Source organism: Colobus angolensis, unplaced genomic scaffold, assembly GCF_000951035.1.
Source record: "Colobus angolensis palliatus isolate OR3802 unplaced genomic scaffold, Cang.pa_1.0 Scaffold58, whole genome shotgun sequence".
NCBI classification, from domain to species: Eukaryota; Metazoa; Chordata; class Mammalia; order Primates; family Cercopithecidae; genus Colobus; species Colobus angolensis.
The window spans coordinates 429679-445466 of NW_012119376.1; the positions used below are offsets into that span (position 1 = coordinate 429679).

The 15788-nt window shown below is 37.3% G+C and overlaps 1 protein-coding gene across 1 annotated transcript in view; it reads right to left on the bottom strand.

The window, feature by feature from the left end:
- Positions 1 to 15788, bottom strand: part of UTRN (utrophin) — a 608259-nt gene that overhangs the window by 416265 nt on the left and 176206 nt on the right. The window contains exons 19-23 of the mRNA XM_011962010.1: positions 15346 to 15433; positions 9559 to 9800; positions 9216 to 9396; positions 7274 to 7419; positions 5739 to 5951 (exon numbers count right to left, since the gene is read on the bottom strand). Coding sequence (XP_011817400.1) covers positions 5739 to 5951; positions 7274 to 7419; positions 9216 to 9396; positions 9559 to 9800; positions 15346 to 15433 — 870 coding nt within the window. The remainder of the gene's footprint in view (positions 1 to 5738; positions 5952 to 7273; positions 7420 to 9215; positions 9397 to 9558; positions 9801 to 15345; positions 15434 to 15788) is intronic.

A 15788-nucleotide genomic window follows, 5' to 3' on the forward strand; every position in this document is an offset into this window, starting at 1 on the left:
TTCAAGGGACTTCAGTTCTTATAAGCTAAAACAAAATATAAAAACTGCTAGTAAATTTCTAAAGCAAATGTCATTATTTCACATGCAAAAAAAATAAACTAAGTGCTAATCTGGGGCAGCCATTTCTCATTCCTATTTTTACTCACAAATATTCAAATAAATATAAAATTGCTAATACAGTATTTTTTGAAAATCAAAATATCAAATATTCTAGTTTGGAAGGGCCAAAATCTACACGGACCACCACTGCTCAAAAGCAATGATTTCTAAGCATTTCACCTGGGCAATACCCTGCTATGGGATCACAGAAAAGGAACCGCAAGGTCATTAAAACAATTCCTTTGATCCTATCTCACATCATCTCCCACCCCCAATCCTGTCAGCTAAGGATGGAGGTAATTTAAAGTTTGGTAAATCTGGATTTAAGACAGTAAGATTCCAAGGTACACAACTACCTCCGGAGACTTGATTACAGCTAAATTCTTGGAATTTTTTTTGCTCCTCCCCCATCTGTTGGAATGTCCACAGCTTTTTAAGACATAGACCAGAAAAAAAAAAAAAAAAAATACAGTGAAGCCAGAATTAAAACAGTAATTTAAGGTAGCAAGGTTCCTATTTTGTTTCACTTTATAATATTCAATAACCTCAAAATCACAACCTTGAAAATGCTCTCTCTCACTTAGTAGGAAAGACAAACAATGACATTGCTGCTACACTTATTTATCAAAAACTAATAAAGTTCTTAAATCTAAGGTAGGGAATATATGAATATTCCCTTCAGTAAAGTAAAATGTGTTCACAAATGAGAAAAAAAAACCCTTATGAGAAATCAATTATATATTACCTAAAAAGGGTTAAATCATCTGTACTAATATTACTCTTAGAAAGTATTGCATTTTTACCCTAAAATGCTTTCCAAAGTACTTTTAAAACCTGGTTCTGCCTGTTGGAGCTCCAGCACCCCCGCTTCCAGATTCCGGGTCAGAGCAAGTCCATTCATGTGTGCCTTTGACTGTTCAACAATCGAAGGAAGAGGCATGACTACACAGGTGTCTTGCCACTTAGGATAACCAGGCATTTAGACTGTATCAATCCACTTTCACTAGAGAGGCCCGACACATCAATTACATTCACATCTGCTAACTTGCTCCATGCCTGACAGGGAGCCAACCCTCAAAGAGCTCATGCCTCGTGGGAGGAGAGACACACACTTCTCACCATAATAAAAGACGGCTTGAGATGGGTCGTGAAGGTGTAAATGACACACAGTTGAATCACAGAGGAGGGAATGATTATCTAGCTGTGGGTGTAGTGATGAGCTGGGCTGAAAACAGATGAGCAGAAAGGAGGAGGAGGATGTGAATTCCTAGCAAGTATGTGACATTTCCGGAGAAAGGCTATAGTCTAGGGTGGTCTTTGGTGACCCACCGTATTCTCGCCACCTGATTCAGCTCACAGTGGAGATGCAGGGAGGGCTTCAGGGCAAGAAAGGGACATTTTGTATTAATGGCACTTTGTATTAACTTGTATTAATGGTGAAGACAACCAGATCCTTTCAGAAGTACACCTCTTGTATTGGTGTGAAAGATGAATTCCAGAGAGAAGGGACAGGAAGTGGGGGTCGGATTTAAAGGGTAAGGAAATTGTCAGGGCAAGAGATTGCATGAGAGCCTGAACCCAGAAGGAAGGGGCTGGAGGAGGAGCCTGAAAAGACAGGAGCGCTGGAAAATAGCAGACAGTTTGGTGCGTGCCTTAGGGGCATCTTTCATGATTTCCCAGTTATACACACGGCAGAAGCTCTTGAATAAGGAAAAGGAAATACGTAATATGAAATACCTTGCAGCCCCTAATTCCAAAGATATTACTGTTGGTGAGGAGAGATCTATAAGCAGCCTCTTAGGATTTTACAATATTTTATCTCTATGATTCACAGGAAAATCCAGTCAGTAAAATCAATAATGGAAAAAAGAAATACCCATTTCATGTATTTTCAAATGTTTTGTCACCTGGAAGGGGTACAGTAGTTTGTAAAAGTAACAATGAATATTTTACCTCGTAAGTACTGGAATGGAGGTTATTGCTTTGGCATGGCACAAATAAAAAGAATTTAAGAATGTATTTGGGCATGACACAATGAGAAAGAATATGTAGGTCCAATCGCTACATGCACAAAAGGAACCAGCCATGGAGACAAAGGAAATGCAGGCGAAAGAGGAAAAACACTATGATGCCAACAAATAACAGAAAACTAAAATTTGCACACAACTAACAGCCACTTACAAACACTGAAGGATAGCAGAAAAAAGCAAGCATATAGCCACGAAAACACTTTCAAAGTTTAAATGTGCTGTATCAATGAAAGATGTTATTAAGTAGTGGGATTCACTTCCGAACTCTATCTGGACTATAGATTTAAATGTCCCTCACAGAGTTCCAATATCATTTGTTTCCATAGTGTGGAGAAAAATTATAAGAATTAGCAATATTTGTCCATTTTTCTTGTCCAATTCCAATGTACAAGGATCCACTGTTAATATTAGCTGTCCCCAGGAAAGAAAATGGTACTGGGGAAGAATAGGAACTCTAAATGTTCGCTGTAAGTATTTCTGTGTTATTCAATTTCTTCCCAATGTGTAGGCTTCAAATGCTACTCATATAATGAAAAATGCATTTTAAAAAATAAACAAGTCAACTATCTTATTCCTATGAAACATTATTATGAATTGGTATTGAATCTAAAACCTACTGTGCTTCATGCCTTAAAGACAAAAATAATTAAATGCCTAAAAAATTATATATCAGGTCATTGAAAAAGGGAAAACAATGATAATCAGCAAATAAATATTTATTATAATTATCTAATAATTTGAGGGCTGGAGCTTAAAGTTTTCCGAAGTAAATCATGAGTAGTTAAGTAATCAGCAATTCCTGTAAAGCAAAAAAGGGAGTTTTCTTATGAATTTAAAATAAAACATGTATTTCAATGAAAGGGTTATACAATTAAGAAATACAGACACTGTATTCCTTAACTACAATCTTGCAGTTAGTACACAAGAAGCAAATAAAAAAATAACTGGACATACAAATCTGCTACTGTAACAACAAACTTAAGTATCCAGACGCATATAGTTTATGTTGGATATTTTTAATGGAAATAAATATTTAGCACACACTCCAAGTGACCACTTCTCATACCTGGATTTGCTACATTAATAGCAACAACCCACCAAAGCCTAAAGCTGGATTACTATAACCACAGGACTCTTTTGTGTTTCGGGAGAATATTTATTCTCATTAAGCTCCATATTGAAATATCAGCATGCATTTAGCTAACCCTAAGATACACTTTTAAGAGGCAGAAGAAGATTAACCCTGAGGTTAATCTCCATTTACACTTTGGACTTAAATCTGAAAACAAAGGGATGATCTTTTGAAAAGATGGGCAATGTTTAATCGGCATTGCTAAACATTGGCACTACTGACATTTGGGGCCAGATGATTATTTTGGTGGGAGGCTGTCCTGTGCATGGTGCGATGTTTAGCTGCATCCCTGGCCTCTACCCACTGGAAGCCTTCTCCCACAGTTCTGACAGCAGAAATGTCTCCAGAAATTAACACGTATCCTCTGGAGGGTAAAATCACCCCAGTTGAGAATCACTGATAATTCAATGCTGGGACCATAACCAAAAACTTTAGAATTATAGAAAAAGTCAATGCTCATTTTGAAAGCTGGAAATAATTACAACTGATAATACACAATGAGAAGTGAGACCATCACAAAGCATAATGGGCCAGGCGCAGTGGCTCATGTCTGTAATCCCAGCATTTTGGGAGGCTGAGGAGGGCAAATCACCTGAGGTCAGGAGTTTGAGACTAGCCTGGCCAAAATGGTGAAACCCCGTCTCTACTAAAAATAAAGTTTTAGCTGGGCATAGTGGCATGTGCCTGTAGTCCCAGTTACTCGGGAGGCTGAAGCAGGAGAATTGCTTGAACCCGGGAGGCTGAAGTTGCAGTGAGCCAAGATCGTACCATGGCACTCCAGCCTGGGGCAACAGAGCAAAATTCCATCTTAAAAAAATAAATAAGTAAATGAGTCAAAAATACTAAGCCACACAAAACACATCTCTCTCCCTAATTACTGGTTTTTTTGAATGAGATCTCCATCTAGAACTGCACTTACACCTAGAGAAAAACTACCTCCTGTCACTACAATCACACACAGCTACCCACACATACACACAACCCCTCCATCTGTGTCTTCTGCTGATCATTCATTGGAACTACCCATTAGTTCCTAAGTCAAAGAACGCCCCTCCAAATTCAGTGGTCACCACTCAGGGAATCTGGCAGGATCCCTTCCACACTAATCTGTGAGGTCTTCCAGCTCCTCTTCTACCACGTGTTCTCTGACTTTGATTTTCAAAACATACATTTTCATTAATTTTGTCTTCACTTTCAATCTTTACACTTTTTGGGGGGCAACATTCCTTCTGCAAATTTGCTTAGCATCTAAATCCAAATCTATATATATTTACATGTAGATCCAAATACACGTAGATATAATATTTAGATATAGATCCAAATATATGTAGATATATATGTTGTATCTACATATATTTGGATCTACATCTAAATATATATAGATTTGGATTTAGATTCTCTCTATATAAATATAGACATATATACATATATGTCTATATATAGAGAGATATAGCTCTATATTTGGATCTATATAGAGAGAGATATAGCTACACATATTTGGATTTAGCTTCCAAGAGAATTTACCTCTCTCAATATATAGATATATAGAGATATATCTAAATCTAAATCTCCTATTGCTAATTTCATTTCATTCATTGAAAAATATTGATTGGATGGATGCCTTCTCTGTGCCAGGCATTGCTCTCATTAAGAGTACATCTTGGTATACATCGGTGAATAAGAAATTTCAAAAAGACAAAGATCCCTGACTGATGGGAAAAAGAAAAAAAAAAAGACCAAGGTAAGGAGTCACTGGGTGGATAGGAAGCCTTGCAGGGAGAGAGTGTGATTGGTTCATTCTCCACCCAGAACTTTCCTATTAAAATACCAGGTGACCTGGAAACTCTGCTTCTCCATTTTTCTTATGGGTAGAATGTTAAAACCCAACCTGTCCTATCTGACACTGACTTCTATTGACATTGACTCTCCCCTTATAAGTCCTCACATTTATCCCTTCCTCTTAAACTTTATCACTGTTGCATCTGTCAACATTTTCAGGTGTAGTGAAGGATCCTCCTTCTGTATTTTCATGTCCCTGGAACTATTTGCCTTCCCACTCTGACTTTTGACTTCAAATGTCAAAAACCTGTTAAAAAGTAGTTTCAAGTACTCAGCAATTTACCACTACCTGGGCTATTTCTACCACTCCAATCAAGTTACCACTATAATCTAATCAACAGTCTGTATTTCACACAGACCCTCCATGCCTGAAACATTATTTTGACCACTTTTAAGCAATTTTCTCTTATGTTCAAGGTACAGCGTACTCTACTTTTGACTTTGCTTCCAGGCAAAAGGAAATAAATGTGCTCTCCAGCACATTAAAAATACATTTTTGATAAGTCCCAACTTAAATACATAATAAATGTGGGTCTAGAAAGAATGTAAAATATTCAAATAATAAATATGTGAATCTTACAAGATAATTACTATTTGCCCTGTAATAAACTTAAACTCCCAGTGGCCTCTGGATTTACCTCAAAAGCTCTGAGTTTGAGAGTAATTTCTTCAAGCAAATGCAGATCTTTGGAAACCAAGACCTTTAGCTTGTTCCACTTTCCTTGCACATCATCAAATTCTTGTTTATATAATTTTTCTACATCAGGATGAACATTTTTCTCCAGAGCCTTTGTTTCTTCTGCAAGTTTATGTAATGTAGGTTTCTGATTCTCAAGGATTTCATCAAGGGCCTGGAAAATGTTTTAAAATATTAAAAATATGCACAACAATGTGTCTGCACAGATAATAGTAAAATGGGCTATATAAAGTCAAAAGTCACTTTAAAATGCATTAGAAAGAATTTTTATCTAAAAAGAACAGTGTTGTGGGAGTGTAAATTAGTTCAACCATTGTAGAAGACAGTGTGGTGATTCCTCAAAGACCTAGAACCCAAACCAGAAATACCATATGACCCAGCAATCTTACCGGGTATATACCCAAAGGAATACAAATCATTCTCTTATAAAGATACATGCACACTATGTTCATTGCAGCAAAATTCACAATAGCAAAGACAAGGAATCAACCCAAATGCCCATCAATGATAGACTAGTTAAAGAAAATGTGGTACATATACACCATGGAATACTATGTTACCATAAAAAGGAACAAGACCATGTCTTTTGCAGGGATATGGATAGAGCTGGAAGCCATTATCCTCAGCAAACTAATGCAGAAACAAACAAAAAAAAAAACACAAATACTGCATATTCTCACTTATAAGTGGGAGCTGAATGGTGAGTGCACATGGACACATGGTGGGGAACAATACACACTGGGGTCTGTTGGAGGGTGGGGTATGGTAGGAGGGAAAGCATCAGGAAGAAGAGCTAATAGATCCTGGGCTTAATACAGAGTGCAACAAACTACCATGACAACACGATTACCCATGTAACAAATCTGTACATCCTGCACAAGTACCCCTGAACTTAAAATAAAAGTTGGAAATCAAAAAATAAAACAAAACATGAACAACTCATAAAAAATAGGCATAATCATAAAAATTAAAGCTTTTTCTTCGTGAGTTGTGTGTGAGCAATACAGTGTATTCTCAACACTGAACACCAAGGGAATGGCACAGCAAGTGTGGGCCAAGTGTGCAGTGCTCAATGGCTGCTCTCCTTTCATCTGATAAAATAGTGCAGAGCCATAAAGCTACTCAACTAAATGACCAGGGAAATATTCCTATTCGATGCAGAAAAAAGTATACATCAACACATCGACTGATAGTCCTCATTTCATTAAAGATATTTTAGCAGATTACGAACAGGTTGAGAACTTTAAGCTAATCACAGCAGAAGGAGAAAATATGCTTTTCTTCTATGAAACAATATTTAACAACTGTATTTTCTTTTATGTGAGGTCAAACTAACCCTCAAATCATACATACATTTTTGGACCAATGATGAACAAAACTGACCAATTGTTTTTTATCTCTGAAAAACATTTCAAAATATGTAAGAGGAGATATTAGAAGAAACGCTAGAGTTCTAACATGGAAAATACATGTTACCTTTTTTTCTTGCAGGGCCTTCTCCACCTTGGCAGGATCATTAAGGACACTCAGAGATGCCTGGGCCTTATTTTCTGAATCATTTAGCATAACTTTCAATGTTTTCAATGTTTCCAGATATGCATGTCCAGGTTGGCCCTTCAGTTCTGCTGATTTAAAAATATTTAATTTGAGGAAATCATATTAGGAACCCAATATTATTACATAGACCATCATCCTAAATGAATTCCAATACATGGCAAAGGAGACCCCATGATTAAAATGTAAAAGGATCTCTGTTAATAACATAGATCATTCTATTGGCATTTCTGAGAGTCAGACAGTGACTTCATTCCTGTGGATGTTGACATTTGAAAATATTAACTAACCCACTATAATTTTTCTTCATTTCTTCATGATGAAATGTCTCTCTGAAGATGGAACAACAATGTCCCTTTTGTCCCATATAATCTCCTCTTCCTTAACAGCTACACAAAGAATAAAAGAAAGCAAAGATCCCGTCAACCAGTCTTGCTGTTAAGCTCTGCCATGTAGACAAACCCATCTATAGAGTGGAGGAAATTATATGGAAATACTGCCACCATGCTGCCCAGGTACCCTGAGAAATAATGACCGAACAGCCAGCTGGAACAGTGCCTACCCGAGTCAGTAACATAAAAATCTCATAGAGGTAACACTTGTGTGGAAAGGAAGTGAGTTCTCTTGAAGCACAAAGAGGTGAAATCAACTAGCAGCAAAAGTTAAACTGCCTATTGATCCTTGTCAAAAGTAAAAGCATAGTTTGTACCAGTAAGTGGAGAAAGAGGTACCCTCAAAAGATTTACTTCACATAACTGAACTCAAGGAACAAAGACACGCTGCCCCGATGCACTTTCAGAAGAAAGGCAACACAACACATTTGCCTAGCATCTACACATACAGGTACTTCCAGTCATCACACAATCTACAATTGCTGAAGTTAGGCTGGGTTACATGTGGAGTTTTTCAGTGTGCACTACCCAAAATAATAATGCACAATGCAACACAGTTCCTAACTCAAATGGCAGCTAGGAAGTAAACAGTGTAACATAAGAGGAATGAGCTTTCAAAACCTTTAACAGTGAACCTTCCAAAACCAAGTGTATTCCAAAAGTAAGAACTCTAAAATTTTTCTGAATCTGATAGTGGAATATGATTTCTTTTAAAAGAGACTATGGGACTGCTAAAACTTGAACTATTTTGAGGAAACAGAAGTAAGGGATCATTCATTTTAATCCTCCTAGCAATGATATTAAGTGGCCTCCTCAGCCAAAGGAAGAAATTGCACCTGTTTCTTTAAAAAAAAAAAAAAACTATTTACAAATCATTACATCCAGGTCAGGTACAATGGCTGACACCTGTTAACCCTGTTATTTTGGGAGGCTAACACCTGTTAATTTGGCTAATACCTGTTATTTTGGGAGGCTGTTAGAACACCTGTTATAATGGCTAACACCTGTTATTCTGGGAGGCTGAGGTGGGAAGATCACTTGAGCCCAGGCGTTCTAGACCAGCATAAGCAACATAGCTAGACCCCGGCTCTACTAAAAATAAAAAACCAGCCAGGCATGGTGGTGCATGCCTGTAGTCCCAGCTACTCAGTAGGCTGAGGCGGAAGGACGACTGAAGCCCAGGAGGTCAAGACTGCAGCTATGATTGCACCACTGTACTCCAGCCTGGATGACGGAGTGTATCCTACTGACACAATTTTAGAGCACACGAAACTTGTCTATATATTTACAAAAAGGTGTGAATCTGGAAAAGAATCTGAATACAGAAGACTTTAAGACTTTGAACAATACAGGCACAACGGAAAATGGAGAAGGTTGGTGCAAAGCAAGCAAGCGTACTCAAGTTCTAAATGTTGGGAGTCATGTTTAAATTAAGGCAAACAGAGAGGAGATATTAAAATCATTGGGTTTACCATTCTCTAGCTGTTGTTGACGATCCTTTAAAGCCTGTTGTACAGCTTGGTAGCGGCCCAGAAAGCCATCGAAGCCCCGCTGGACAAAATCTGGGGCAGAAGGCTGAGACTTCAGGGCCGAGCAGCTTGCACGCGCCATTTCAATTTTGGGGTGGAGGCCAAGAAGATTTGTCAATTCCCGCTACGGAAGAGAAAATATGGTCACATAACTCACTGAAGATGAACATCCTCACAGGAAGTTAATCAGGGCAGCATTAACTTGAAGTTCATGATACAAGAAGCCCTCCTTAACTCTGGGACTGCACACAGAATTCCTCCACATTCCAGACAGTTGGCTCCTTACCTGACAGGAATCCTTCAAGCTTGGCAAGGACTGCCAGGAAGATTCAGAAACAGAAGTGTGTTTTACCCACTCCTCCTTTGTCTTGATGATCTTTTCAAGCTCATTGAGCTGCTTAAAATAAGCATTTATATCTTCCTGTAGCTGAATTTTTCTTTCCAGATCTTCCAAATGTTGAGATACATTCTTCCATTCTGATAAAACCTTCTCCAGAACATTTTTTATCTCTTCAGTAGGAAGGCCTTCTATGTAGTCATGAAAAAGAAGCAAACAGTCTATACATTACAAAATGCGTCTTGAATTTATTCTAAACATTCTAATATTCAGAATAGTGAGACAATGTCACATATAATGATCACTTTCTTAAGTCCCTTTTAATACAACAACAAAAATGTATAATGATGCACTTAAAAATAATTACACTTATTTCAATTCCTTGACCAAAGAAGGAAGACATTTTAAAATAACGATTCAGGAGTGGTGCGGCTATTGCAAAGGGCACATCAGTAGAACTTCAGCCACTGCCTTTTCTGGGTAATATATGTTTCCATCTATGCCATGCTTCCACTCTGCTAGTTTATCACCTGAGCCACTGAAATAAGATCAACTACCTTGATCTGTCTAGGCCCCTGACTTCAGAAAGAAGACCCTTTGTCCTAAGAAAAAAAAAACAGCTGGCTAGATAAACTAGGAGGCAGCTCAAGTCTTGGTGACCAAAGCACAGTGTCGTATAAATTAAGAAATGAATAGGAAGAATGCCTTATGCTGGATAGCAACCTGGTGAGTGCAGGAATATTAAGCCAGCAGCCAGGCTCTAGAAGCATCACAAGCCCATTGGAGACCTTGCACATAAATAAGCAAATACCAAAAGACTAAGGCAGCAATAAGATAATCTACTTTATGTAGAGGGCTATGTGCTTGCAAACGAAGCAGGGCTTTCCGATAAGTCCTGCTCTTGCAAACGAAGCAGGGCATTCCTCCCCTGCAAACAGGGAGGACAAAGGAACCAGTTGCAAATAGCAGAGCCTGGGGGCTTGTTTATATGTAAACATCTTGGAAATCCAGAAAGTCAGGGAAAGGTCAGAAAAACAACAATGTGTCTTGTGACTTGGTAACATTCCACAAACCACGGTATAAAATAAAGCGGAGCCCTGTGGTTCCGAGCGGCTGCCATGTTTATCTTGTCTTGTGTGTTCATTCCTTTGTTCAGGAAACACGCGGACCCCAACAACTTTAGAAACACATCAGGGAAAACAATGCCACCATTTTTAGTACTGAAATCTTATCATTTTATTTGTCCGATATTTTTGAAAATTAGAGAATGTTCCTAAAAATAATAAAGTTATATATGATAACAGATTTTATCATAGTCCTTCCCTTAATCTAAAATACCTTCATTCTTTCTTTCCTTTTTTTTTTTTTTTTTTGAGGCGGAGTCTCGCTCTGTCGCCCAGGCTGGAGTGCAGTGGCCGGATCTCAGCTCACTGCAAGCTCCGCCTCCCGGGTTTACGCCATTCTCCTGCCTCAGCCTCTGGAGTAGCTGGGACGACAGGCGCCCGCCACCTCGCCCGGCTAGTTTTTTGTATTTTTTAGTAGAGATGAGGTTTCACTCACTGTGTTAGCCAGGATGGTCTCGATCTCCTGACCTCGTGATCCACCCGTCTCGGCCTCCCAAAGTGCTGGGATTACAGGCTTGAGCCACCGCGCCCGGCCTACCTTCAAATCCTCTAAAATGACTATGAGAAAGTATGGGAAATCTTCAAAAGAATCTTTCTATTGAGAGGAGAACATGCGTACTGAAAGGATGGCTTCACATTTTTACTGAGTAGGAAAGCAATAAACAATCCTGCTTTATAAACATATATAATCAAAATCCAGGATAATGAGAGTTTGAACTAAAAAAAAATGGCATAAAAACAAAAAGTCATGTATGATCCACAATGAAACTTTGAAAATTTTATAATACACTGTGTCCACTAAAAATTATAAATGAGGGCATATCATGCTGTAATTTGAATGTGTCACCTATGTCAATTGCAGAAGCTCACTGTTCACCACCATCTCTCAGGTAAGAGAATATGAGACAAAAACAAAGCATTCACACCACAAGCCATGCTGCATTATCCCTGTTAATGGAGAGAGTATACAAAATAAATCACCATCTTCCTAACAATCTGAACAATGGAGATATGGGTTGTGCCTCTACCGCATCATTTCTATCCTAATTAGGCAAAGGAATAGTAACACCAGCCACATCATCTTTATGTTGGACAATTTATGCTAATCCAGGAAGAAAATTAAGTCGGTAAATAAAATTTCTGAGATGGAAAATTATCACTACTCATCTAGAAAACTGGAAAGAGGAGCTCACTTCAAGAACAAGGGCAGTTAAAACAATTTCAGGTATTTTTTCACTGACAATGTCTTATAAGCCATTCATTTTGCCTCTTTAAACTGATTTTAAACATCTGAATCTCCCCTTCTCTAATCCTGAGATATTGCTGGTTACAGTGATGTCCAGTAATGATTCAAACACAATTTACATCTGATAAAAGGAAAACTGCCATTGTCTTTAAAAATAGTTGTTTTACTCCCAGAGATTCAGAGTTTAAAATTTTCTATTTCTATAAAACACAGAGTTCTTAGACAATGACCAGTCAAAAGGCAAAATCAACAGCATATCACTTTATTAATTATCCAAAAGAGAGAAAATAGAACACATTCCTGCCACTTAGTCTCACTTGATTTTACACTTCTCAGTCTATCACTATTGGAATCAAGGGAAATATTTACAAAACATAGAACCTTCACCAAACTTCATGGGCTTATATGCTTAGGCAACCACAATGGGTATCAGCTCATAAAGCCATGTTTTCCAGATGCCCAACTACTGTATTTTATTAGATGAGAATCTCTAGGAACAAGATAAGCTAAACAAAGAAAACCAAGTATATCAGCTGTGAAAGTCAAATGAAGCGCATTATTTTATTTTAATTATTTTTATTTATTTATTTATTTATTTTTGAGACAGAGTCTTGCTCTGTCACCAGGATGGAGTGTAGCAGTGCGATCTCAGCTCATTGCAACCTCTAACTCCCTGGTTCAAGCGATTCTCCTGCCTCAGCCTCCTGAGTAGCTGAGATCACAGGCACGCGCCACCATGTCCAGCTAATTTTTGCATTTTTAGCAGAGACGGGGTTTCCCCATGTTGGCCAGGATGGTGTTGATTTCCTGACCACATGATCCACCCACCACAGCCTCCCAAAGTACTGGGATTACAGGCATGAGCCACTGCGCCCAGCCTCACGCTATTTTATTTTCTAAAAACATTTTTATGCTGGACGACGTATCTCAAAACTTACCTAAAATGCATTAGGCAGGAAAGACCTGGAACTGGTTTCAGAAAAACAGTGACGTGATTATTCAAACATGGGTTCTACTGAAGAATTTGACATGCCTCCCTAACTGAACTGGAACATACAGAGTTTATTCATTTCAGCTCCTCCATTTCTCAGATTCCTACTATTATCCTAAAAAAATTTTTTTAAACAGATGCATCTTTAAAACAAAAAAGAATTAGGGTCCTCTAAGGAATGCATTTCTAATTCCACCAATGCTTGAAAAAAAATTGATAATATAAAATATAAAATGTTTCCTATGAAATTGGATAAGTATATATTAGGTGACAAAAGCCCCATGTCATCTATTCTCCAGTGTTGCCTTTGGCCTTTTGCAAGTAGCACCTTCATGTGAATTCAATGTCCAGAATGTGTCTGTTTAGGACCCGTTTATGGTAAAATTTTTATGGACCAAAGTCTACAGTCAGCTAATAAACTAATAGCGGATAAACTAATAGCTAAGAATCAGCTAATAAACTCCCTCACTTTCCAGACACCAAAGCAAAGAAACGCAAGGGTTTCAATACTTTCCCAAGGATAAGAAACTAGAAAAGGACAGGACAATCCAAGTTCGCCCATTCCCCCAATCACTGTTATTCTCACTGTAACATCACCTTGCACCAACTTCTCACCTACATCAAGTCTCCCCCATCTTCATAATTCTGCCACATTGCTGAAAACCTGACAGAAATGGGAGTAAATTCAGTGCACAGATTCAAGAAGTTATCCCATATTCACATCAGATAAAGTCAGAGTCACTTGCTGAGGTAGAAGTAAAAAAATCTATGCTTGGAAAGGAAATAAATTCAACATCTAATGCATTATAATTATTGAATGAACCAGCATCTCAAGGGAAGTTATCATCTGTTTGTGTCTCTGGATCTCTTTAAGTAAATACTGGAAAGAGAAACCTCCAAGTGGGATGCCCACAGGCAGGACAACTAAGACAGTTTGCTAGAATGGACTTTGAAAGAAAGTATTAAATACTATTCTGTTTAATTTATTTAAAGAAGAAATTAACCTTTATTAATAATATAGATTGACAATACATTTGCATGATTTCAAAATAAACGGACATACACTGTCCACATGGTTTACATTCCATATTTTGTGTGTATGTGTATATATCTATATATGTTTGTGTTTGTATACATGTTTGTGTGTGTGTGTGTGTGTGTGTGTATACACATCCTGTATACCTACTAAATAAATAAACATATTTGTTAAAGGCTGGAAGCAAAATAATCTAAGGTCAAAGCAACATGAACAGTTGTTTTCTGGAGGGAGGAAGGTGACTAACCCAAAAGAGAACTTTCTGGAAAGGTGGACATTTTCCACATAGTGATGTGTGTGTGTAGGTTACACAGGTGTATCTATTTGTCAAAACAGCACAGCTAAGTCATGTATTTCAACGTAAGTAAATTTATGTCCAAGAAAACTGTAAAACCAGTAATACTTGAGAGGCTGAGGAACGAGTAAAGGTATAGATAATTCATGAACGGCAGAATTGTCAATTATTGAACTAGGTAACTGATACAAGGAAGTTCATTATAGTATTCTATTTGCTTTTATGTAGTTATATTTTCCATAACAAAAAGTCAAACAATAAAAAATTAAACGCTACTGCTTTGAAGACTCTTGTCAAAGTAATATTCCTAATTCTATATAGATATCTGTACAAGTGCCAAGGAGAGCTGCAGCAGCCTTCTAAAGTGCTAACCATTACTAGACCAAGGGACATGGAATGCAAGAAATGTCTTTCAACATTTCTCTAGAACAAAGAGAGATTCACATGCAAAACTGCACAGCAAGAATATTAATTTTTAGCTTATTCTAAGTCACTGGGAGCTACAGCCAAAAAAAAAAAGTCTTGGGCACAGTTAAAAATTTCATATACAAGTAACACCTTATCAAACTTAACTATAAAAATACTGTAGTAAATAAATATAGTAAATATAATGCATTAAACATTATCAAAAATCAAATACTCTTGATGAATTTAATATAACTTCATTTCCCAAATGTTGCCAAATAAAGTTTTCTTTTGCTACACCCCTGCAAAACAAATTCCCAATATATAAACCCAAAGGATACAGTTTTAAAATCTACTATGCTAGTGGGTTTTAACTGTTCTGCTAAGGTATCAGGGTGTCCAGCCCCGACCCCATATAAAATCAGAAAAACTTTGCTTTTATCTGTTCTTTTACAATCAGCCTCAGAATAAAATTTCATTTTTTAAAAGATTCTGCTGCCTAAAAACATTTTTGAAAACATTTACCTAGCCAAAAGAGGATCAGAATGTTAAAGCAAAACATTTAATAGGGCAAACTGTAATATTATTCGATGCCACCATCTGAAAAATATGGGGAAAAAAAAAAATCAAGGATTTTACCTTTTCCCATTTGCTCCACAAGGATTTGTCCCATTTGGTTTAATTCATCTGCTCTGGGGATTCTTTCTCTCTGTTCTTCTTCTAATGCCTGCAAATGAAGTCCCAACATAAGAACATTGCAAACTTTCTTCTCAATATAATGTTGCTGTTTTAAATCTTTAGGTTTAATGTCCCTCCTACACTCTTTTTAAATCTGAAAAGGTAAATTCAAACAGTAATCACAGCAACTAAAAGACATTGGTTTCTTTTATGAGAAAAAAAAAATGTACATGATAATTATAAGCTCCTATCAGAAGGAAATAATTAAAATTATGTTTTAGATCCAGTATATCTATTTACATACATACCCTGAGTTCACCATGCCATAAAAATAATGATTTGAGTCAAAAGAATTGAATGTGTTATGACAGAGGTTGCTCAACAAAAATTAACAAACAAGCAAA